This window comes from Manis pentadactyla, chromosome 12, assembly GCF_030020395.1.
Source record: "Manis pentadactyla isolate mManPen7 chromosome 12, mManPen7.hap1, whole genome shotgun sequence".
Taxonomy (NCBI): Eukaryota; Metazoa; Chordata; class Mammalia; order Pholidota; family Manidae; genus Manis; species Manis pentadactyla.
The window spans coordinates 108,659,757-108,681,683 of record NC_080030.1 but is presented as its reverse complement, the minus strand read 5'-3'; the positions used below and the strand labels follow the sequence as shown (position 1 = coordinate 108,681,683).

The 21,927-nt window shown below is 48.6% G+C and overlaps 1 protein-coding gene across 1 annotated transcript; it reads left to right on the top strand.

The window, feature by feature from the left end:
* Positions 1-1,167: 1,167 nt before the first annotated feature.
* CD164 (CD164 molecule) lies at positions 1,168-11,713 on the top strand. Its single transcript, XM_036902946.2, has 6 exons — positions 1,168-1,393; positions 3,971-4,057; positions 5,209-5,283; positions 6,619-6,654; positions 7,744-7,806; positions 9,200-11,713. Exons 1-6 carry the CDS (start codon positions 1,243-1,245, stop codon positions 9,364-9,366), a joined length of 579 nt encoding a protein of 192 aa, XP_036758841.1. The 5' UTR covers positions 1,168-1,242; the 3' UTR covers positions 9,367-11,713.
* Positions 11,714-21,927: the final 10,214 nt, after the last annotated feature.

Below are 21,927 nucleotides of genomic sequence, written 5' to 3'. Positions count from 1 at the left end.
AAATGTAACTTCTACCATATTTTTTTACCAAAAAACGTTGAGTAGTGCCTTCATTCGGTCTGAGGGTCAGGTGGTGACATACTAAATACTGTATGACAGGCACCCCTAAGAGAAAAGCAGATATTTCTCTCCGCAGGCTGATGGAGGGACCTGGGTTGCTGGCTGCGCCCTCGTGCCTCCGGCCCCAGGCTGGGTCAGCCCCAAGTCGTCAGTTTGTTTACATCCGAGCAAACCTCCAACTAGTGCGGTCAGTGGAACGAATGTCCAGTCATGAAGCCACAGAAGGACCCCGATGGGATTCTAGGGAGTCACAAAAGCTTTCAACTTCAGGCAGGAAAAAAAAAAAAAGGTAAGGCGCTTACGCAGCCACGTTCTTGGTGTTTTCATGGCAGAGCAGATCTCACAAAAGTCATCAGTGTGTGTGACTTTGTTAGCGAACATGCGCGTAATTCCGTGATAAATACAAACCGCTGCAACGGACGGCATAAAACGCAGCCTTCATGACCTAACCTCTACCGTTCACTAGAAGCACGGCCGCCCCGGCGAGTGTTTCTGCAGGGCTGGGCATGGGCGGGCGCTGCCCTTGGGGAAGCCGAGCAGCGACAGGCGGCGCCCTCCCCCGGGCCGCCGAGTCGCCGGGGTCTCGGTCCCCCGGCAGGGCGGGGTCGGCGGGACGCGGCGGCTCCCCGGCTGGAGGGGACCGCGCCGCCGGGACCGTGGGACGAGGGCTGGGGGAGGGCGGCGGCGCACACCCTCGGCGGGGCAGGCCAGGCCCGGGCGTCCCCCTTTCCGGGGGAAGGCCCAGCAACCAAGGGCACGCGCCCGCACTCCGGGCCCGGCGCCACCCACGCCCGGGCCTGCCGGGAACGCGCCTAGGGCCGCGCGGGGCGCGGAAGGCAGCCTGGCCCGGGGCTCGGCCGCGCGGCGCCACGTCCTGCGGGCCGGCCCATCCGGCGGGGGGCGCCCTCCCCTTCCAGCGACGGGCAGAACTAGGCTGCGCGCCCCGCGGCAGCCAGAGGGCAGGAGGGCGGCTCCCGCGCAAGCCCGCGCTCCGCCGCCCCGCCCCCGGCCTCGCCCCCCACCCCCGCAGGCCTCCGTGGTGCCGCCAGGCTCCGCCTCCTGCACGTGACCCAACGCGCGCCGGGCGAGGCGAGGCAAGGCGAGGCGGGGCGGGGCTGCCGAGGACTGAGGCCGACGCCGCGGGAGCCGCAGCTTACCCGGGACCTTGCCGCTGAGGCCGCGATGTCGGCGCCCGCGCTTCCGCTGCTGTGGGCCGCGGCCTGCTTGGCCGCACTGTGCGCGTCCCAGACCGCGCCCGTGCTGCCCACGTCCGCCGCTGTGACCACCCCGCCGCCCACGACAGGCAGCTCGCCAGCCACCACTCCCGCGCCAGGTGGGCGCCGACCCCGCGGCTCCCCGCGAGCCGCCCGCCGTCCCGGACGCGCGGGCAACATGGCGGCGCGTCGGGGGCGGGCGCCGGGTCCGGGGCAGGGGCGACTGCGCCCCGCGGGATGCGCCGCGCGGCCTCGGCGGCCGGCAGGCAGTCGCCGACCCGGAGCGCCCGGCGCCGCGCCGCTTTAAGAAAATGCCTCGTGATTCTCAGCGCCGCCAAGTGCGGCTCGGCAGCGGGGACGTGGCCTCCCTGCGCGGCGTCCGCAGGGCGGTGACGGGCCTCCGAGAGGCGGCCTCTCTGGAAGGTGGCGGAGGGGAAGCTGGGGTCCCAGGCGCGATGCGAGGAGAGCCCTGGGCTTGGCTGCGCCGGTTTTGTGAAAAGTGCGGTGATAGCTGAGGTTTGGGCGGTTAGTTAATGAGAACCTGACCCTCCGACGCAGAGGAAGGCAGTGCCCGCTGGTCTGTCCCCGGGGCGCCGCGCTCCTCTCGGTATTGGAGGCTGAGCCAGAAGGTGGATCCTGGGGTCCTCGGCCTGGGCCGTGTGCGCGGCGCACCGCGCAGCCGGGGCCGGGGCCCAGGTCGGCTGGTGTCTGCGACCCGCTCGCGAGCACCTTCTGGCTGGCGCCGCGGGGCGTCTGGGGACTTGTTCGGGGCGTACGCGGAGCCTTACAGCAGAAACGCGCTGCCGCGACAGCACAGGAGAGAAAGGAGGGTAAATCGAGGTAGAAAGGCGAAGAGCCCCTGGCTGTTTATAAAGTCTGCAACCTGGTGTGACTAGTTATTCTAGTTAATATTGAGTAGGGGGTTAAATGGCATCTTGACTGAACGTTGCTTAAGCAAAGGTTTTTACTTTGGCATTTTTTTTCAGGCTAATAGTAATTGTTTTACAACGTCTTCCTTAGTTTTTGTATTCTGTGAAAGTGTAACAAAATATATAATAAACAGTGTTGGGTACATTGAGACTGATGTAATAGTAAAAGTTAAAAAATTTTTTTACTGAATGTAAATTGCAGTGCCATACTGGAAAGTTTAAACTGCACTATGTTTATGATAGAACAGGATGCCTTATCTCCTGCTTATTTTATTTGGCAGTTTCCTCCCAGAATCTTTTTTTTTTTTTTTAAGAGAAGTTTGAGAATATCAAGTTAATTGCCTTTGTCTAAGTGAAAACGTGTCAAGGGGAGGGTTTGCATTTTCTAAGTAGTACTTGCATAGGCTGCAGTTTTGAAAGGTAGCAAGTTTAGTTCATTTTAAGTACCACTCTGTTACCCAAACATTCATCTTTCAAGCACAGATTTTAAAGTAGCATTTTTCATCTGTATACACATCTCTGAAGAACTTATTTCTACTTTGTGGACCATCCCCAAACCCTCAAAAAGCCCCATTCTCAGATAAGTATCAGTGGTTAAGTATTGAGATGCAGTGTTGCTGTGCAGAATTACGTTTTTGGGCACGGAGAAAGCAAATGAGAATGTTTTTTGAAGGCATCTAGCTTCTAGGGAAGTGGATAGAGCCCAGTTCTGTAGTCCTTTGTCTAGATACTGAATTGTAATTAGCCTTCTTTGAGGTCTTGTTTCAGGACTATTTGTCTTAAATTGACAAAAGACTTTGCTAACTTGTCAAAACTGTATGTATGTGAATGTAGCGCCTTTCAGATGTGTTGTCCCTTACTCGTCAGTCATGGAGGACCCTTGAAGGAGTGGAGTTTTTATGAATTGTGAATCTGCGGTTTTCAGAATGGGCATCATTGGAGCTAAGGTTCAACCTGTAATCTTTATTACTATTAAAAATTCTAGTGTCTCATCTGATGTTTCGGGGCAGTGATTCCCTATGTGTAATTTTGACCTTATAGCCTGTTTTCCAATATTTTTATTTCTTAAAGATGGCTTTAAAATGCCTCAAGAAATAATGTCTGTGTCTATGAAGCAGTTGCCCTGTGAAAAGGATTGTTTAGATGGGTTGTTTACATGAAGTGCTGAGCGTCCCACTAGCTTGTTTTTTTCCCCTTTCTCTTGGGTTGATTTCTGTCTTCATAAGTCATTTATGATGATTGGAATTTCTTAGTCTATTTATGAAGTTTGTGTGTGTAGTTTAAAAAAACACATAACATGAGATCTATGCTTAACAGATGTTACATGTGCAGTATTAACTGTAAGTCCGATGTTGTACAGAAGATCTCTAGGACTTGTACCGGCTTGCGGGGAACTTTACAGCCATTGAACAAGAGATACTTTCCCCAGCCTCTGGCACCACTGTTCACTTTCTACTTCTGAGTTTGACTCTTAAATGCTTCGTATAAGTGGAGTCACACAGTATTTGTCCTTGACTGGCTCATTTCACTTAGCATAATGTCCTCAAGGTTCATTTGTGTTGTAGTGTATGACAGGATTTCCTTTTTTAACAGCTGAATAATACTTCATTTTGTGTGTGTAACACATTTTTCTTGTCCACTCATCTGCTGATGTGATAAAGTTTCACCATTTCTCTGAATTAGTAAGTACTTACTGTCGTTTAAAAAAAGTACAAATTCAAAATGAGGTATCAGTTAACTAATTCCATATCTTCCCTACACCCCCAGAAACCTGTGAAGGCCGGAATAGCTGTATTTCCTGTGTCAACACCAACTTCACTGATGTTACTCCCTGCTTGTGGATAGAATGTAAAGGTGAGCAACCTTGAGACTGCTTTAATTTTGAAAATGCAAAACCGGTTTGTTACAATATTTTAGAATATACTACGGAATATTCTTGAATGCTTGAAAATTATATGCAACATTTAGTATAGTATGCACTATTTATTTTGCAAATGAAATACTTTTCCTTTGAAGTAACAATTGCCTCACCTCCCCAGGTAGAGAGATTTTAAACCTCTGTAGGATTAAGTATGTTGCTTAATACTGAAATTAACCGTGAAAGAAAGTTGTGAAGTTTTACATTTACCTTTAAGGGATGAAGAGTTAGAGATACACTAAAATGCCAGTGAGTTTTTGTTAGAACCATGGAATTACAGCATAAATTGTTTTTTTAATGTAAGGTGGCTGCATTTTTTTTATTCGTAAAACAGCCCATCAACTTGTATACAAATACATAAAGAAAAAGCTGAAGCTACATGTTAAGTTTTATTCTTCATTGAAAAATTTAAGAATTCTGAAAATTATATCACTACATAACAATTTGAAAAGCCTCTTTTAGAATTAACATTAGCATAATTTGGGGTTAAATTGAACTTTCTTCTTGTATGAGAGTCACCTTTTTTTTTTAGGCCATAAAATTGAGTTTAAACATCCCCCTCTCCTCCCTCCCCACGACATTGAATGCCCTACTATAGGATATGTTGGGGAAGGTGCTCCCTTGTTCTGCTGTGTCTGCCAACCCAGGAAAGAGGTTTTAGAAAGTAGAGAAGACGGAAGTGGAGATCCGGAGCAGAGGTCTTACTGCTGCTGTTGGGGCGCCTCCCTTGTTTACTAAGCCTGTATAGGTCCTGACCACCTCTCCCTCCCTCCTGACTCAGCCCTCTTGTGGATTTCAGCTGCCTGCCTTGTACAGTAGTCATACCACAGTTTGGAGATCTATTTCTGATTTCTCTGTTTAATGTATTCATGGGGATTTTAAGATGATACTATTTGGAGAGATAACTGTAATATTTCTAAAACAATGGGAAAAGAAAGGAGTAATGGTATTTTGTTGATCTGTGGACTTCTAGTGTTTATTCCTGAATTCAGTTTTGAAAGTGGTTCTGGAGCTTAGTAACAGAAGTCAGAGATAATATAAGCAAGTGACTAGTGCTTTTTATCTTTTTCTTCCCCTTGCATAACAGATAATAAAAGCTACTGTTCACATAATTCAACAGTTAGTGACTGCCAGGTGGTGAATAGCACAGAATTCTGCTCAGGTAAGTGCTCACATGGGCTGCTGGGGAAAATGGCCATAGAGAGTTGAGGAGGTCAGTGCCTCAGGAATCCTTGCTTCAGTATCTGGTTGGAGGAATTTCCATGATCCTAATCTTGTGAGAAGGTTGGGTGTGAGCACAGGTCCAGCCTGGGGCATGTGTGCTGGTGCTGTTGTCACTACCTTTTTTTTAAAACTCTTCCAGAAAGTCACTGCAGTTTAGACCCTTTCTTTATTTGCATTTTATAGGCTGGACAATTTTGTTCTAGCACTTTCTTAATCACAGTCTCCAGCATAGTTTCTACTGTGGTTAAGTGACTCTCTGCTCATCCATTTCTGTACTTCAATTTGAGGAACTTGATTACTCCGTCACCTTTGCTCTTGTTTAGAAAATCATTAAAATTCTAGATGAAACGGCTGATTTTCTAATAAGATTATAAATTAATGGGAAAGTCAGATTCCTAATTTGGCATATAGATAATAAGTAGAGCAAAAGATTTTTCTCGAGTGTGTCAGTAGCCTTGAAAGACTGCCTATAACTGTTTAATTTGGTAGGTGTTTCCCCATCACCACCCCCAGCTGGAGGTTTGTAACTGAGAATTTCATTGGTATGAGGTCAGTTAGGCCTTTGTAGAGTGCATAATACAGTTTGGAATTAAACATTTTCAATATTTATTTTAATATGTGTTAGAAAAAACTGGTAACTATGTCAGACCCGTGATTTCATGATAATGCTGAGAAACAGGATTAAGTAAAACATTTCAGAAGACATTACCATAAAGAAAAATTGAATAAGTAATTCTGCTTACTTGATATATCAGTTAGAGCTAGTTTTGGCTATGAAAGATACAAAACCCCTAATTAGAGTGGGTGAAGCAGTAGACGACTTGGCGTGGGTGAGGAGGGCTGGCGCAGCACGTCACAGCCAGCAGGCTCAAGCTCCTCTCAGGTTTTCACTCTTGTCAATCAGCAGTGGCTCTGACCTCACCACCCACGGTCAGTGCTCCGTGGAGCTGGCTTTCCTGTTGGGAAGAAGAAGGGAGAGCCCGTATCTGTCGTATAGCTGCTTCCTGGGAGTTCCCCACAGCTGCCTGGTTGCAGGGGAGGCTAAGAAGTATCTCTTCTAGGGGGAGGGGAGTGTCACTAAAAATTGGTGCTACTGTTGCTGAGGAAGGGGGGAGCGATGTGGGGTGAGAGCCACTGTGAGTCTCCACAGGTGGGGTGGGACTTAACTGTAAAAATGGTCAAAATAGTCTTCAGATGACTGCAGGTTGGGAAATGTGTTACAGATCATGAGATTTTAGACAGCTTGGACTGACTTTTTTTTTTTTTTAACTAGTGCCCACTGCCACTCCATTGCCAACCAATTCTACAGGTAATGCAAGATGGTTGACCCTGTTCTTCTTCCTCTTTTCAGAATTTTTAAGCTCTCTTGATGGACACCTTTTTAGTAATTAAATACCTGAAAGTTATAATAGTTTTAAAAATTAGTAGTAGACACATTTAGTCTTGGACCACAGTAATTACATTACTATACACTGTGACAGTGACATGTGACTCCAGTGTTTCACAGTCATGGAAAATGAGCAGATTTGCTGAGCTTTGTACATTGAGTCCACAAATTGCTTTTTGTGAGAATCTTGGGAACTACAGAACCCTATGGGAAACAAACCTTGTGACTCCATCATCCAGGGGTATAGCAGAGTGTTTAAGTTCTTCTGGTCTTTTCTGTGTGTGTATCTAAATATGCTTACTATGATATTAGGTAATTATGTACATGCGTGTTTGAATGTTTTCCCTCTTACCGCAGGCATTGTTGTACACTTACGTCCTGTTCCTGGTGGGATAGTTAGATCACCTTTCATTCTACATGCAGTGAATACCCTATGGCCCAGGGCACTTGTTCTTACAAATAAAATCTTCCTGGGGCAAATAAAATCTGTCCATCGATCCGCATGTTGTCTCTGACGGAGGGTGAGCTGTGTTTCTGTCTGCTGCTGCAAGGAAAGCCGCCAGGGCCCTGAAACGAGCAGACGCCAACTCTGACCCCAGCATGAGAAATGCCGAGTTGTGCTTGGTTCCCACCATGACTTGTTAATAGTTTTTGTCGTAGAAATAAGATCTTTTATAGACAATCTATAGTTCTCTCTCCTAAATGGTAATTCTTGCCCTTCTGTCTCTTTTTGAAAACTATCCAGATGTATACTTGGATTTTATGCTTTGATATATACACAGACATTACCATAGATACCATTTTACAATTGCTTAATGTTTTAAAATACATTTAAAAACTACTATTCTGGGTGTGTAGGTATGTTCGTGAGCCATTAACTGAAATTTAGCTTTTAGTCTTTAAAAAATTGAAAGCATGTTGAAGTAGGTAGTGTTATTTTTAGAAGGTTGATACTAGGTAACTTGGAATTTTAGAAATACAAGTTTTTAATCCATTTTGTTTACATTCCAGCTAAAACCACAACTCTGCCTCCCTCCTCTACAGCCTCCACCACAACTACACCTGCGACATCAGGTACTGAAGTTTTGTGGACTGACAGCGAGGCGGGAGGCGGGCCCGCCAGTGCCGTCACTCTTCCGCTCGCGCCCAGTCTTACTCATGAGCGGTTATGAACTGAAGCTCATCCCTTAGGCTAGAGGGGCGGGCAGTGGGCTGCCACAGCCGTGGTGATAGGTTTGCCGAGTCCTCTTACAGTTTTTAATGGGTGACCACATATGGCCTGACACATTAGCATTGAATGGTAGTATTTTTCTAAAACCTTATAGTACAACTTGTAGGTGAAATCTAATTTCTTACTACCTAAAAATTAAGTAGTGATTACTGTTAGGGATTGGTTGCATGCTGTCTGAGAGAGACCACGGCAGTTTGAGAGAAGGTAACACAGTCATCCTCTTTATTATAAAAAGCCAGGGTCACTGCCAAGCGTGTACCTAAGCTATATTTCTTCCCATTTCTTACTTTATGACTCCAGAAAGTGCATGTGAGATTAACTTATTATTTAATATTAATTGGTGATTTGGCACATTACAAACTAAGTGGTGCCTAGGCTATGCCACCAGCGTCCTTAGGCCCACAGGGTGGGAGCCCTCCCTTCTGTCCAGACCGAAGTGTGTTTGATCCTGATGAGCCTTCTGTGCTTTCCTGACTCTCCTGGCTTTTGTCTTTGCTGCCTCTCAGTTTCAGTGAAGCCGTCTTGTCTTCACTAGACACACAGAGGAACTGTAGTTAATTCTAAATCTGGCCAACTTACTATATGGTCACCAGAACCAGTGTTTGTTGAATGTTCTGTTTAAGAAAAAAGTAACATTTATTTTCTATGAACTTGCTTCTTAAAGTGGATGGTGCTCTGCTGGGAGTGTCTTACTCCCTGAAAAGGAATTAAAATAGTTGTGCTCTTTTCTTTTGTGACTTGGTAACACTTTTTCATAATGTAAAGTTTGCAGAGTAAGATTCAAGGTAACTATAGTAACGTGATCTTTTGATTGTTGGAATCATGAGTTGCAGATACTAAAATTACTTTTGTAATTTGATAAATTGCAACCAAATTTTTATATATAGTGAAACTCAAAAGTATGAATTTTCAATGCAAATATCAATATTTACTCAACTAAAAATATATAGTCTGAAGAAACTGATGATTTTTTTAATGTTATGCCATGTTCCTAGGGCATAATTTATATACCAGGAGAACCTTTTTTTCATGTGTGAAGTTGGGCAGCAGCACTGATGTCTTAGTAGGGCTGGAGGAAGGGAAGAGGGGGGGTCCGTGGTTGTCTCCTTAGGTAGGGGTAAATCCTAGCCGTGAAGGCTTGACTCACGAGTCTGTAGAATTTAGCGAAGTAGAGACTCAGGTGCGTCTTGTATTAGAGGCTTATTAAATATTTTAATCTTGTGTCTCGTTTAATAGGTCCCACTAATACCACTCTAACCCCAACCTCACAACCTGTACGGAGGTCGACCTTTGATGCCGCCAGTTTCATCGGGGGAATTGTCCTTGTCCTGGGCGTGCAGGCTGTGATTTTCTTTCTCTATAAATTCTGCAAGTCAAAAGAACGAAACTACCACACTCTGTAAACAGACCCACGAAGTTAACAAGGACTGGCATGTAATTCACTGAAACCAAAATAGTATCTTTTAAGATGTCCCACGTGGGAGATGCTATTCCAGGATCTTTAAATTTTCAGAGGATGCATATAGGGTATTTTGGAGCATCGTCCTTGAAGAAAAATCAGTTAAATCATTTTGCTGAACAGGAATATTTAAAAATATGCTGCATGAATCCTTGTGGCTGTTTTCTTTTCTTTTAAATGGCTGTCGCTGTGGGATCAGGTTCTTCTCATCATGCCGGATGTGGCCCTGAGTGGTGGGCAGCGCTGTCCTGCACAGACCACCTCGTGGCTCTCCTGGCAGTTTAAATTCAGTCATTTTAAGGCCTGGAAGCTGCATTGTATTCATCCTAACTCAGGATGTAGGTTAGTGATTAGAATTGAGGAGAGTGCCAAATGGGTGTCAGTCAGGTGGGTTTTTGGCTATCATTTCAAAAGTGGAAAAAATTTATAAATTTAGAGTACACTGTATCCTTAGAGTAAAATTTCATGCTTGATAAGTTATTTTTTCTACATTAGAAATAAGATGCCACACAGGGAATTACATTCCAGGTTTAAAGAAATGAACGGATACAGACTATTAAAGTGTAGCAGGTTATTCATATTTGTAAAGCACCTTGTGTCATTGAGAAAATACAGAATCGTGCCTTAAAAGACAGACTAAAAAGTAGACTGTGACTTAAAATGTTTGTGATTTGTGTTTTCTCGTCAAGGAGGGTCACAGTTGGTCTGAGGATGGAGCTAGTGGTGAGCAGAAGCAAGCCTGCTGTCAGGTGTCCGACTGCGGGTGTTGGACGAGACACCCCCCCCACTTCAGGCCTGAGGGACGGACACTAACAGATGTCACACAGAATTAAAAGCCTTCATATACTGAACCTCCCAACATTTTTCTTACAGCTGTTTACAAAGCATAGAGACAAAATTGATTTAATTATATTTTCCTTTATACTTCAAAAAAGTATCCTAATGCTGTTTGTACCTCAAAAGGAATTTCCACCAAGCTTTTTTCATGAGGCAAGAAGGAAATAAGTCGTTTTAGAATCTTTTATTATTTAAATGAGATAATCATTTTAAGTTTTGAGATAGCAGATGTGACCAGCGTAAATTCAGAAAAAGCTAAGGGTTTGGGTCAACTGATTGCCATAGGTTTTAGTGGTGACGGCCCTGGACAGACAGACGGACAGACCGCGCGTGCTCTCGCTCGCTCGCTCTCTCTCTCCCTCCCCCCTCCCCCCACCCCTCCAAGTCCCCTTTCTTCTCAGTTTCAGTTCCCATAGCAGAACGGGCATGCTTACTGGTTTTGTTTTCTTAAGAAACCCCAGGTTTTTTGGTTTGAGAGGGACATTTCTCCCCTGCCTTTGACTCTTTGGTGTAGTTCAGAGGCTTAAACCAGTTTAAAATGAGATTTTACTTTTTTCTAGGTCACTGAGGTTTTTTTGTTTTAGTTCCTTTAACCTACAGCGGCTGAGTTTAGCACTTGGTTTTCAGTATTTTTATAGTAGGCAATGACAAGTTGCTTTGGTCCATTTCATAAGCCAAAAATTCCCTGCGTTTAGATAATTACATTAAAGGTTCTTAAAGTAAAGATTTAGTGTTTGTTACTTGCTGGTACAGCTGAAGTTTGTTTTACTTGCACATTTGTACATACACCTAATGTTTTCAAGTGCCTTAATTGTTTAAAATCTCTGGCTTCAAAGGTTTTTGGGAAAGGATAGGTTTACCTCATATTTTTGTGTTCTCATTATTAGTCCTAGAAACCTCACCAAAAAATTGTATTATGGTGCCATGGCTGTTAGTTTTTAGTGAGTGCTATAAGATGCAAGATTCATTTGAAAATACAGAGAATTTCCATTCCAAAGTGACAGAAACAGCTGCCGCGGTACAGTTGCCATTTACCTGGAGAATACATGCTGCTCGTCAGGGTCAGCACACAGAGCATTTTTGTGAAAATGTAGCTGATGAAGCCTCTCTGTAACTTTGAGTAACAACAAAATTATACTAGGAAATCAGATTTTGCAAGAAGAGCTCTTACAGTAAAACTCACTGTCTTTTCTTCCCTTCTTTTAGCAATTTTATGTCTTCAGCCATTAATGATAATTTTTTAAAATCCAGATGGTATGTAAAAACCTGTTCAGATTTTTCCTGATTTGTTTATGCAAATGCAGTTCAATGAAAATACTTTATTTTGCCTTACAGAGACTTGTTGCATAGGCAGACACTGTATTTAGAATTTATATTTCAATTCATGATAAACTGCAAAACAAATCCATATCATGTACCAAACTGATTTAAAATAAATCTACGTTTATTGAATGCATCTGCTCTTTTTTATTGACTGAAGTGTTTGTGTTCTGATTGAGAATCTGCCTTGTCAGCCTGAGGAAGGGTTGTCCACTTAGTGTTTATTGTTCCCCGAGACAGCAGGTAAGAACGAAGGTGCACCTCTGCCAGTGGGGATCAGCCTTGGCGTTGGTAGTTGGAGGATTGTTGTGCCTGTGGGAGGGATGTGCACATCAGTCTGTAAATCAACAGAAGTCAACCTATGCTCTAGTGTACCAAGTAAAGGATACATGAGACTGCCATCTGTTACCTGTCTGAAAGTTTGTGACTTTCTGCCTTGTTAGTTCAGGTTGCATGTAAAGTAAAGTTAGGCTTCTCTTTAGAGTACTTTGTATAAATATCTACTACTAAGCCACATGCTGGTATGTGAAATCCGGTTCTGTTGGTCCATGTTTTGGAGAAAATTATACTCGACATTTCAGAGAACTTGGACTAAGAAGAGAATAAACACTCCCCACTAAGCCTTAGAACCCAGGAGAGTGGACTTGACTTCGCCATAGAAATCATGAACTCTTAGTTTCATATGAGCCCTGTGTATGGGCGAGTTTGGTGAATAAGAGATTGTGCTCCAAGATGCCCTAAAACATTGCTAGAGGCAAATTATTTTGGTAAGAATGGAGTTCAGAATGTTTTTTTCAGATGATAGAAATTCCTGTATATTTTCCCATGTAACCATTCCTGTGCTCCATCTGTGCAGACACCTCTTGCTCCTGCTATGAACCTTCTGCCCACAGGCTGTCCTTGAATCCTGAACATTGCCGGTTAGGATGGCACAGGTGTGGGTGAGTCCTTCCAATCTGTGGGTGTCTGCCTGTCTTCACTGGGTGTAGGGCTCTAGGCAGACGGTTTTTGCTTTCAGCCCTTGAATGATGGTCCTCTCACGTTGTGTCCTGTGACATCTATTCTTTTGTTTCTCTCCATGTTAACACCCTTTTTCCTTCTGTTGCGTTGTACATTTTTCTCACTTGTTCTGAGCGATTTGATCATGATCTGCAGTGCTGGCATTTCTTTGTGTGTTGTACTTGGGTTCATTGAGTTTCTTGGGTGTATGGTTTCCATTAAATTGGAAAAAATGTTAGCCATTATTTTTTTCCTGTCCCCTCCCCTCTCTGCTGGGACTCCCCTCAGAGAGTGCTGGAAGTTGGCGCACAGCTCACCCACCCCCTGCTCCATTTTTTAGTCTTCCTCTGTTTCATGTCAGGTTATTGCTCTCTTCAGAGGCCGCTGAGCTGATGTGTCTGACCCGTTGTTTCTCTTATCCAGTGTTTTCCATTTCAAGTGTCTTCATTTCTACTCCATTTCGGGTGTGTTTGTATTCATCTTTACATGTTCAACGTTTTCCTTAGTTTTTTAGTAGAGTCTAACAACTTTTAATGCCTGTGCCTGCTAATTCTAACATCTGGGCTAGTTTCTGTTGATTGATGATGATGATGATGATTTTGTTTATTATGGGTCATGTTTTTGTTCCTTCGCATGCTTGGTTAATTTTTTATGACATGCGAGAAGGAGACTCACTTGTTAGGGGCTCATTGTTTTTGTTCTGGGACATAGTTCAGTGGCTTGAAAACAGTTTGATCCTTTCAGGCCTTGCTTTAGAGCTTTGCTAGGTTTAGAGAGCAGAGCAGCCCTTTTTCAAGGGCATGTTTCTAATTCTGAGGCCAGACCCTTCTGAGTACCCAGCATGCACTGGAGCAGGAGGCTCTCTAGTGCGGGCCAGTGGGAATGGGCTCCAGGCACTGTTTCCCCTCAGCCCGTCCCCAGCCTGGGGCAGCTTTGTCCTGTGTGTGTGCTCACCACCCCACTGCTGGACACTTGAGGGACCCCTCTGTGCATCTCGCCCCTTGCTGGTCCTCTGACCCGGGAGCTCAGCCTTCGTCTCCCTTGCTGCTGGGCCCCATCTCTTCACATCAGGAAGTCGCTGGGCTCTGGGGTCCCCTCCGTGCTTCACGGCCTAGAAGTGCACGACAGTAAGCCGGGTCAGTGGTTCTGTCAGGGCTCCTGACCTTCCTGAGGTCCAGTGTATTGAAAACCTGTTTCATGTGTCTGTCCAGTTTTCCAGTCACTTCAGGGTAAATGCAGTCTCTTGTTTCATCTTGACCAGAAGAAAAAGTTCAATATGGGGATTTTAAAGTCTTAATTTTTTATTACTCAAGTAATACATATATACATATTCTTAATTTTTTCCCCTTAAATGATTAGAGGTGGGGAGAACTCTGCTTTGATATCCTCAGTCCGCCCCTCGTGCTTGCCTTTCTCCGTTTCCCAGAGGTAATGACTGGAACTGGTTCGGAATTAAACTTTTCTCCCTAGCAGTTTCTATACACGTAACTATATGTACCCTTAGAAAATTTATTAATACGAATTCTTAACATTTTGCAACTTTTTTCCACTCACTGCTTCTTGGAGAGCTTCCCAAGTTAATGTATGTAGTTACACCAAATTCTTAATTCTGCTGGTGTATGCATTATGAATATTGTAAGTATCTAGTGAAGGACAGTTAGGTTGTTTGCAACTTTTAGTTTTCACTGAAAATTTTGCAGAGTATCTTTATACATGTGACCTTGCTTATGTGAATATTTCTCTGGAGTAAACATGGAAAGATGGAAAGCTGTGTCATAGGGCAGAGGTGGAGGGGTAGTTTGGAAAGAGCCAATGACTGTCTTCACATACATGTACAACATACATGTTGAGAGAAACCTCAACATACTTGACTACTTTTTAGAATCTCCCAGGAAATGGAAATTAACTCTGAGCTAGAGAGGCCTTTGAGACGCTGTTTAATGAACCTCCCTATTTTTGTGGTGGCTTTTAGAATAGCATAATTCGAAGGACAAATAGGTGACACCGGATTTTAGTTTACTTTTCACAAAATAAATGTGACATTCTGGTTTTCTTTTATTCTAAAGCTACTGTTCTCTCCATTTCTACAAAAATATTTCTCTAGCATTGCCTCAATTCCATTTTTAGCCCTTTTTCTGGTTGTTTATTTTTGCAGAATTTCCTTACTGATTTCCTCCCTGAGTACCTGAAATACTTGGCCAGTAATTTAACAGCTGCAGGGGCTAAGGACAGGCCGCTGCAGGATGGGCCACCGTGACACGCCATGTTTCAGAGCCGGGAACAATCAAGGCCCAAATGACTCAGAAAGAAACTTTGACCTCCCCACCCAGCTGCGTAAAAATAATTTAGATGGGGGACCTGCTCGGATGGGCGCTGTCACCACCGAGGGCTGTATCACAACGAGAAGCAGGTGTGGCAGACAGGAAGTCTGTTAAAATTCCTCCCCGGCCCCACTGCTTCTGTGCAGCCCATCAAGGATTTTGTTTACGAGACATTTATGCTTTTCATACTCCTGTGAATTGCTTCCTTTTTCTTTTCAAGTCTCAGGCCCCCAACCGCCTTCTCCTTTGCTCGGGACGGCACGTACACCTCACTGTCCCTGACTGCCTTAGGAGTCCATGTCTGTGGCTTCCTGTACATATGTCATTAAACTTGGTTTTCTTCTCCTGTTCATCTGTCTCATGTCAGTTTGATTCTTGAAGAGCCTCTTAGGATAGAGGGACTTTCTTTCTTCCCAACAATTTCCAACTTCTGTTTCCTAATGTCTTTGACAAATTAGCTGATTGGTTCATCCAGTGAACACGAATGAGAGTGAAGTGTGGGCTCTGGTCCCCCTCTGGACTGAATTACAGTCCGTGGCCTCCTGTCTGGGACCTGCGTCAATCCACACGCCATTATACTGTTTCCTCTTCTTTGCTTCTTTTTTGTGGGGTGTATTTAACAAAAACCTGTTGTGTCTGGAAACCGCTTTTGTCTTTCCTTTTTGTCTCTGCAGCTTCAGAAACACTGAATAAAGTCCTCTCCTGACAGCTTCCATACTCCCCGCTGCTTTTTCAGGTCACTCTCAGGATTTCCTACAGGGTCCCTGGTTCAAAGCAGAGCCAGGTGGGAACATGATTTTCAGGTGGGTCACAAGGGTGCCAAGATTCTGGGCCTGGAGGCAGCCCAGCCACCAAGTCCATAAGCAGCCAGCGTGGGCACAAATACGGCCCACCTACCTGGTGCCTGGAAGGGACAAGGGTGGAAAGACGTGCTGGGGTGGACGTGAGCGGTGGGGGGACGCACAGAAGAACGGAAGCGGCCCTGCAGGCGCCCCGGCGCGCTTCCCGGTGCCCGCTGCCGCGCCCAGGGTTCCCTGCTGGAGCGCTCGCTGGGGTCTCTTCTGCGGCAGCTGCCCAGCTCGGAGGCCCTCTCCGCCTCTCGGTAAGGAGCTGCAGGCGCTGCTCTTGCTGCTCCACGGCTTGCAAGAGCCTCCCCAGGCTGGGGCTTTTCATTAGATCCCCCTGCTCCGGAGGCCAGCTTCCTGGGTCACTCTGTGCTCTAACTGAGCAGTTGAGCCTTGTCAGGAAAAGCCAAAGGAAACGAGAAGGGCTGAGTCTTCTCAGCAGCAGGCAGGGAACTAGAGGTTGGCCAACACAGTCACCACCCCCTCCGCGGGACCCTGGGCAGAACTCCGTGGAGTGGTCATGGGCTCAGGGCACCCATCACGGGGGGTGGACCGGAAAACCAGTCCCCCTGCAAAGGCCGGCAGGTGGGGGAGCGGGTCAGATAACTGGGTCTCTTAGTGCCGGTGCTTGCTGATCCCGTGTGTGCCAAACAGCCTATGAAGCGAAGAGCTGCGCCTGCCCCAAGCTGCATTCGTGCCCCCCTGCCACCCCATGTCAACCACAGACTAGGGGAGGGGGCAACCTGGGGACAAAGGGGACACACTACCTGCCCTGAGTGGCAGGGTGGGGGGTCCGGCCTTGCCTCTCAGACTTCCAGAATGGCTTTGGGGAGACCAGATGCCAGACGGGTAAAGAAAGGAGAGAGCAGTAATGATTTGGCTCTGTCGGGAGGTTTCTCTAACCAGCAGCACCGTGGGTCCCAGACGGCCGATCCTTCCTCACAGGCCTACTACTGACCGTCCGTATTCGCCTGGTGACCTCACAGCTCACAGCCGGACTCACCGGCTGCACAGTAACGGAGGACTCGGGGCCCAGGAGGAACCAATCATATCTCCTGGATTAAGTGTGCCTGGCTTTCCCAGGCTGTCAGTCAGACCCAGCGCTTCTCTCTCTGGACCCATGGTCTCTGCCCATTCGTGCTCAGGGTCGGTGCCGTTACTAATTAGATGTGGAAACCTTTATTCTGGCAGCAGCCCCCACTGAGCAGCAGAACCTTCTGAAATTCAAGGTGTTGCAGGGGCCGTCAGGGAGGACCCAGGGCCCAAGGTTGACAGCCGGGCGTGCCGCGCGCGAGCAGGGTTCCATCGGTGCAAACACGGGGCGCATGAAGGACTGTGTGAAGGCAGAGACCCGGGCCCCAGGAGGCCCTCTGGGCAAAACACACGAACACACACCACACTCCACCAGGAGAAGTCTGAGGCGCGAGGCTATTTCACCTTCTTAGCCAAACACGAGTAAGAACAAAGGCCTTTTGGGCACTGCCCTTGGTCTCGGGGCTGGAGGGGAGGGGAGGGGGGCTGAGGTCTGGCCGTCTCACTGTGGTGCTGCCCCCGCCTGCCTTGCAGTGTGGGTCTCTGGTGACCACCCCGGGGGGCACGTGCCCCTCCCGTCGCCACAGTCAGCCATGCAGAGCGGGACCAGGGACGGGGGCGGGGAGGTCCCCTGGCTCTCCTGCTGCCCGCGCGTCCTCAGGCTGCCAGCCCAGCTGCCGGCCAGCGCCCTCCGCAGAGCCTCCATCTGCTGTTGAAGCGAAGTCACAGGGTGGTGCGCCCATCCCAACGCGCCCCTTCCAGGGGATGCCACACTGCAGGGAGCTTCAATGCCCGATGCAATGCTTTCTCGGGGAAGCTAGACTGGAAGGCAAGCAGAGTGGGCAGGGAGGGGCTGGGGGGCAGGGGCCGGGACAGCTGCAGACACCCCGCTGTGCAGAGAGGCCCGCCCTTCAGCTGGGTGTTCTTTCACTCCTTCAAAGCGGGCTGAGCCCCTCTTGGCCTTCAGGCCCTTCGGGTTGTCGGCCCCTTCAGGTCTTCTCGCCGATGAGGCCGCACACTGCCTGGATCAGATCCAGCTGATTCTCACCCAGCGTCTCCTGCAAGTCACAGACTCCGGCTCAGGAAGGGCCACCCATCCTCTAAGCCCCAGCTTCCAGAGTGACTTTGTGCTAAAAAGTCACCCAATTACCCCCATTGGGGCTCACCTGGAGGTCCCATTAGCGGCCCCTTTAGTGCTGTCTTCAATCTCAGGCCCGCAGCACGTGGGCACCTGTGCGTCTCAGCTGCGGCCGGGCTGCCAGAGGCCAAGGCACGAGAGCAGGGAGGAGAAGGGAGGCGGCGAGGGAAGGCCGAGTCCTTGCCTCCCCCAGAGGGATGCCTGGGAACTTGACCCCAGAGACTCGGCCATCAGGCTGTCAGCAGACTCTGACCAAGTGGAACCCTGCAGATGACCCACTGATAAGGAGCCCCACTGGACACAGAGGCAGCAGTCCCCCTGGCTGCCTTCCTCTGTAGGCCCCAGCAGGCACCTCCTTATGGCAGCCCGTGCTGGATGGCTCATGGCCCACAGCCCACGGCCCATGGCCCACGGCTTGCAATGGAATGATTTGGTCCTTGGTAAGTACAGCGGGAGCCCTGGCATCTGGGGGTGAGGGGGAGGGTCCTCCCATCTCTGGACCACTTCCCTGGAGAGGGAAGGAGGAAGGTGGTGCCCAGCTGGGGGGCCACATGAGAGGCCCAGCTGTTGGCTACACAGCAAAAGGCTTACCACCTTGGGTGGACCCTGGGGTGGGGCAGGGACTCCCTGCCGTGGGGGGCCCACAGAACTAGTCCAGCTTGGGACAAGCAGAGACTCCGCTTTTTGTCTAGGAATCTGGCAGGGGCCAAAACGAACTCAAGAAATGTTTCAACAATTTCATGCCCAAAAGACTAGCAAATCCCAGACTTCACTGTCAGCTCACGCCTCTCCCACAACACAGGCCCCAGGCATTGTGGTTTTGACCCTTCAACATTTGCAAGCACTTGCATTTTGTGGACCTTTCACAGGTGACAGGGAATCTCCACTTCTCTCTGGAATGACCAGGCTGGGGTTCTTCTCACACAACTCCAGGGACTGCCCCAAACCCCCAGGGAGGGTCAGTGGTGTAAGGACCCAAGGGGGGCTGGCTCTGCAGAGTATTCAGTAGGGGGGACGGCGCAGGGGGCAGGTCTGGGGGAAGCTTTGGACTGAAATTCACATTTGTGGCGCAGCTGGACGAGACCCCATGATGGCCCACTTTAGGCACGGGGTCTCCATCTCACAGCGGCTCAGACATCAGAAAGGTGGCAGCCTTCCACATGCTCTAGGCCCTTGGCATCCCCCCACTCCTCTTTCTGGTGGGCCTTTCCCGACACATCAGCAGGTTCCTGACACCAGATGTGAGGCATTTTAAGGGTTGGAAGACTCTCTGAAGACTGATTCAAATCCGGAATCTGCCCAGTGAGCCTTTGGGAGGTACCTACACTGTGGCCTGGCCTGGCCTGGGTGCTGGGCTCTCCTATTTGGACGGCCACATGCAATAGAAAAAGCAGTGGCACAAAACACTGGGTTTTGGAGAAGAAAACCCTCAACGGCAATCAGAGGGCAGCAAGGGCGCCCCGCGGTAGAGTGAGGAAAGAGCAAATACATGAACTGTCTATCGGTGTCTAGCGTGGGAAACTAATGACAGCCCACTGCGGACTCTCTGCAGCGACAGCTCGGAGCCAGAGAAATCCTGGGCCCGGCCGGTCTTGTTACCGCAGAGCCGGCCCGTCGCCGATTCCTGTGTGTGCGGCTGCCGCCAGGCCCGACCACACTGGCTCCCCGCAGGCCTGCCCGGACGTCCGGCACAGGTCACTTTTATGTGTAAATACATCGCAAACGAAGCTTGGATTGAGCCTTCATATTCTTCTTGGACTTCTTCCCTGATCTGCTGCTCGAGATTCACATTCTCCTCTTCCAGACCTGCGAGCCGGGCTCTCAGAGCGGTCATCTCCACGGTCACGCCGTGGCTGAGCTCTGCGACCTGGCAGCAGAAACAGTTTTGTGGCAGGAAGTGCCGCAGGAATTCCAAACTGCCACCACAAAATAGTTCTCTGTACCTGGGTGTGTGTCTGCCCTTCTGCTTTGACTATCATGAGGAAGGTGAATATCCTGTTGTGCAAATGTGGACGCAAGAGTGTAAGGTTGGCTGAAGGGTCCCAGGACAGGGCCAGACCCACAGCAGGTGCTCAATAAATGGCTGCCGAATGAATGACCCCAGAAAGCCGGTACCTGAGAGCTTTTCATTTGGATAAAACACTTCCAGCTGTCCTGGCCTCCATTTCCAAGGAGGGAAACTGGTTTTCCTGGACACCTCAGCCTAAGTCCCGCTGCTTCTTGGGAATGTACTTTAACTGGCCCCAAAAGAAAACAGTAAGTCCTACAACTCCCCAAAATAACAACAAAAAGCAAAAGAAAAGCAATAAAAGATAAAAACTATCAAAAATCTAAAAAGAAAAAAAAGAAGAAGCCCTCCCTGCTTCAAGAGGGAAAGCACACGCTCCTCGGGTTCACAGGCCACTCCCGAAGGGGGCACGCGAAGACGACCCTGGGAGGGCCCGCGTCTGGCGCCCACTGGAACTGCGGGCTCGTGGAGGGGAGAAGAGGCCTCCGTCGGAAGCGCTGGCCTCCCTGGCCAGCGACGTCCTCCGGAGGGCCCAGGCCTCCGCGGACGGCATCTCGTTCCCGAAGAGGGGGAAGCAGGTCACAGACATTCGTCGTCCAGCCGCGGCGCGGTCCAGCGCAGGGCGCCCCGGGCTCCTCCTGCTCGTGTCAAGGGAGCGTCATCCTGGGATCCTCAGGCTCCGGGAGCCGGACTGTGCTCCTCACCCCGCGGCGTTTCAGGGTGCGCAACGCGGGGTCGAGACACGGCAGCGACTTTCGGGTGCCCACCTGAGGCCCAGCGCCCGGCTGTCGGGATAAACCAAACTGGGGGTGAAGCCGCGGCTCCTGACTTGAAACTTTAATGTTTTATTGGATTTTTTCAGACTTTTGCACTTTTCTTAGGTGCAGACTAAATTACCCAGAACCTCTTGCGCTATCCATCTCGAAGCCACGCGCGATCTAGGACAGGAGGTGCGGCTCTTGGCTGCCACCAGCGGGATCTCGTTTTAAGGAAGTCTCATGAGTGAGACCCGCGATTTGCTTCCTGAGGACGGTTCACGCCGGGATCCCGTCTTCTCTGCAGGACCAAGAACAGCACGAAGCGCCTGCCTTCTCCGGTGGGAAGGTCAGCCATGCGTCCTCTCCAGGGGGCCGGCGCCTTTGTCACGATCTAAAGTGCCTGATAATGGAAAGCAGGTTGGATCCCTTTCATCCATCTATACAATAAAACACTAAATAGCCACCAGAAATGGTGCTGTGGACATGTTTTCTGGCAAGGAAACATGTTTACAACATATAGTCAAGGGAAGAAAAGGACACTGACCAAAAGGCATATAGAGTAATCTTCTTTGGTTAAAAAATGTATGGGAATAAAAAAAGTTATAAATACACTAAAACAGTAACAGTGGTTACGAAGGAGGTGCCCACCATAGGAAGCAGCCCGCTGACCTGCTGCGTCCAGGGGCAGGCGAGTCCTGCCCGGCTGGGGTGAGTTCCTGCTAATTTCACCAGCCTTGTTGAATATGCATGAGCTCTGCTGACTCTGCATAAACCTTCTGGATAAGTTCTGCATCTCTGCATCTAGGACAGAGATTGGAGCTTTGCCCCCCTTTTTCTTGCTGGTCGCCCTCACAATAAAGCCTTTTCCTTTCACAAAAGGCGGTGCCCCGTGTTTGGCTTATGGCCTGTGGGGAAGGGGCGCTTGTCACAGTGACATGCGGCAGCAGAAGCAGGCCGGGGGTGGCAGCTGCACTTCTGAATAGATACACTCTCATGGCATTTTGAGTTCTGCGCCAGGAGAATGTTGTCATCTATCTTAAAAAGATGAATGTTTTAAAAACAGCATGACAGTGCTGGACAACGTAAGTAGGCTCACAGAGCCGACGTCCCGTGGGGAGCGGGGGGGGCTCACGTGCGTGTTGGCCGGGCTGCGTGGGGCCTGCTTCCCTGTGTGCGGCCCCGCGCACGGCTGGAAGCAAAGAGAGGCCGTGGGGTCAGGAGCAGGGCCCAGGCCCCCCACTCCCCTC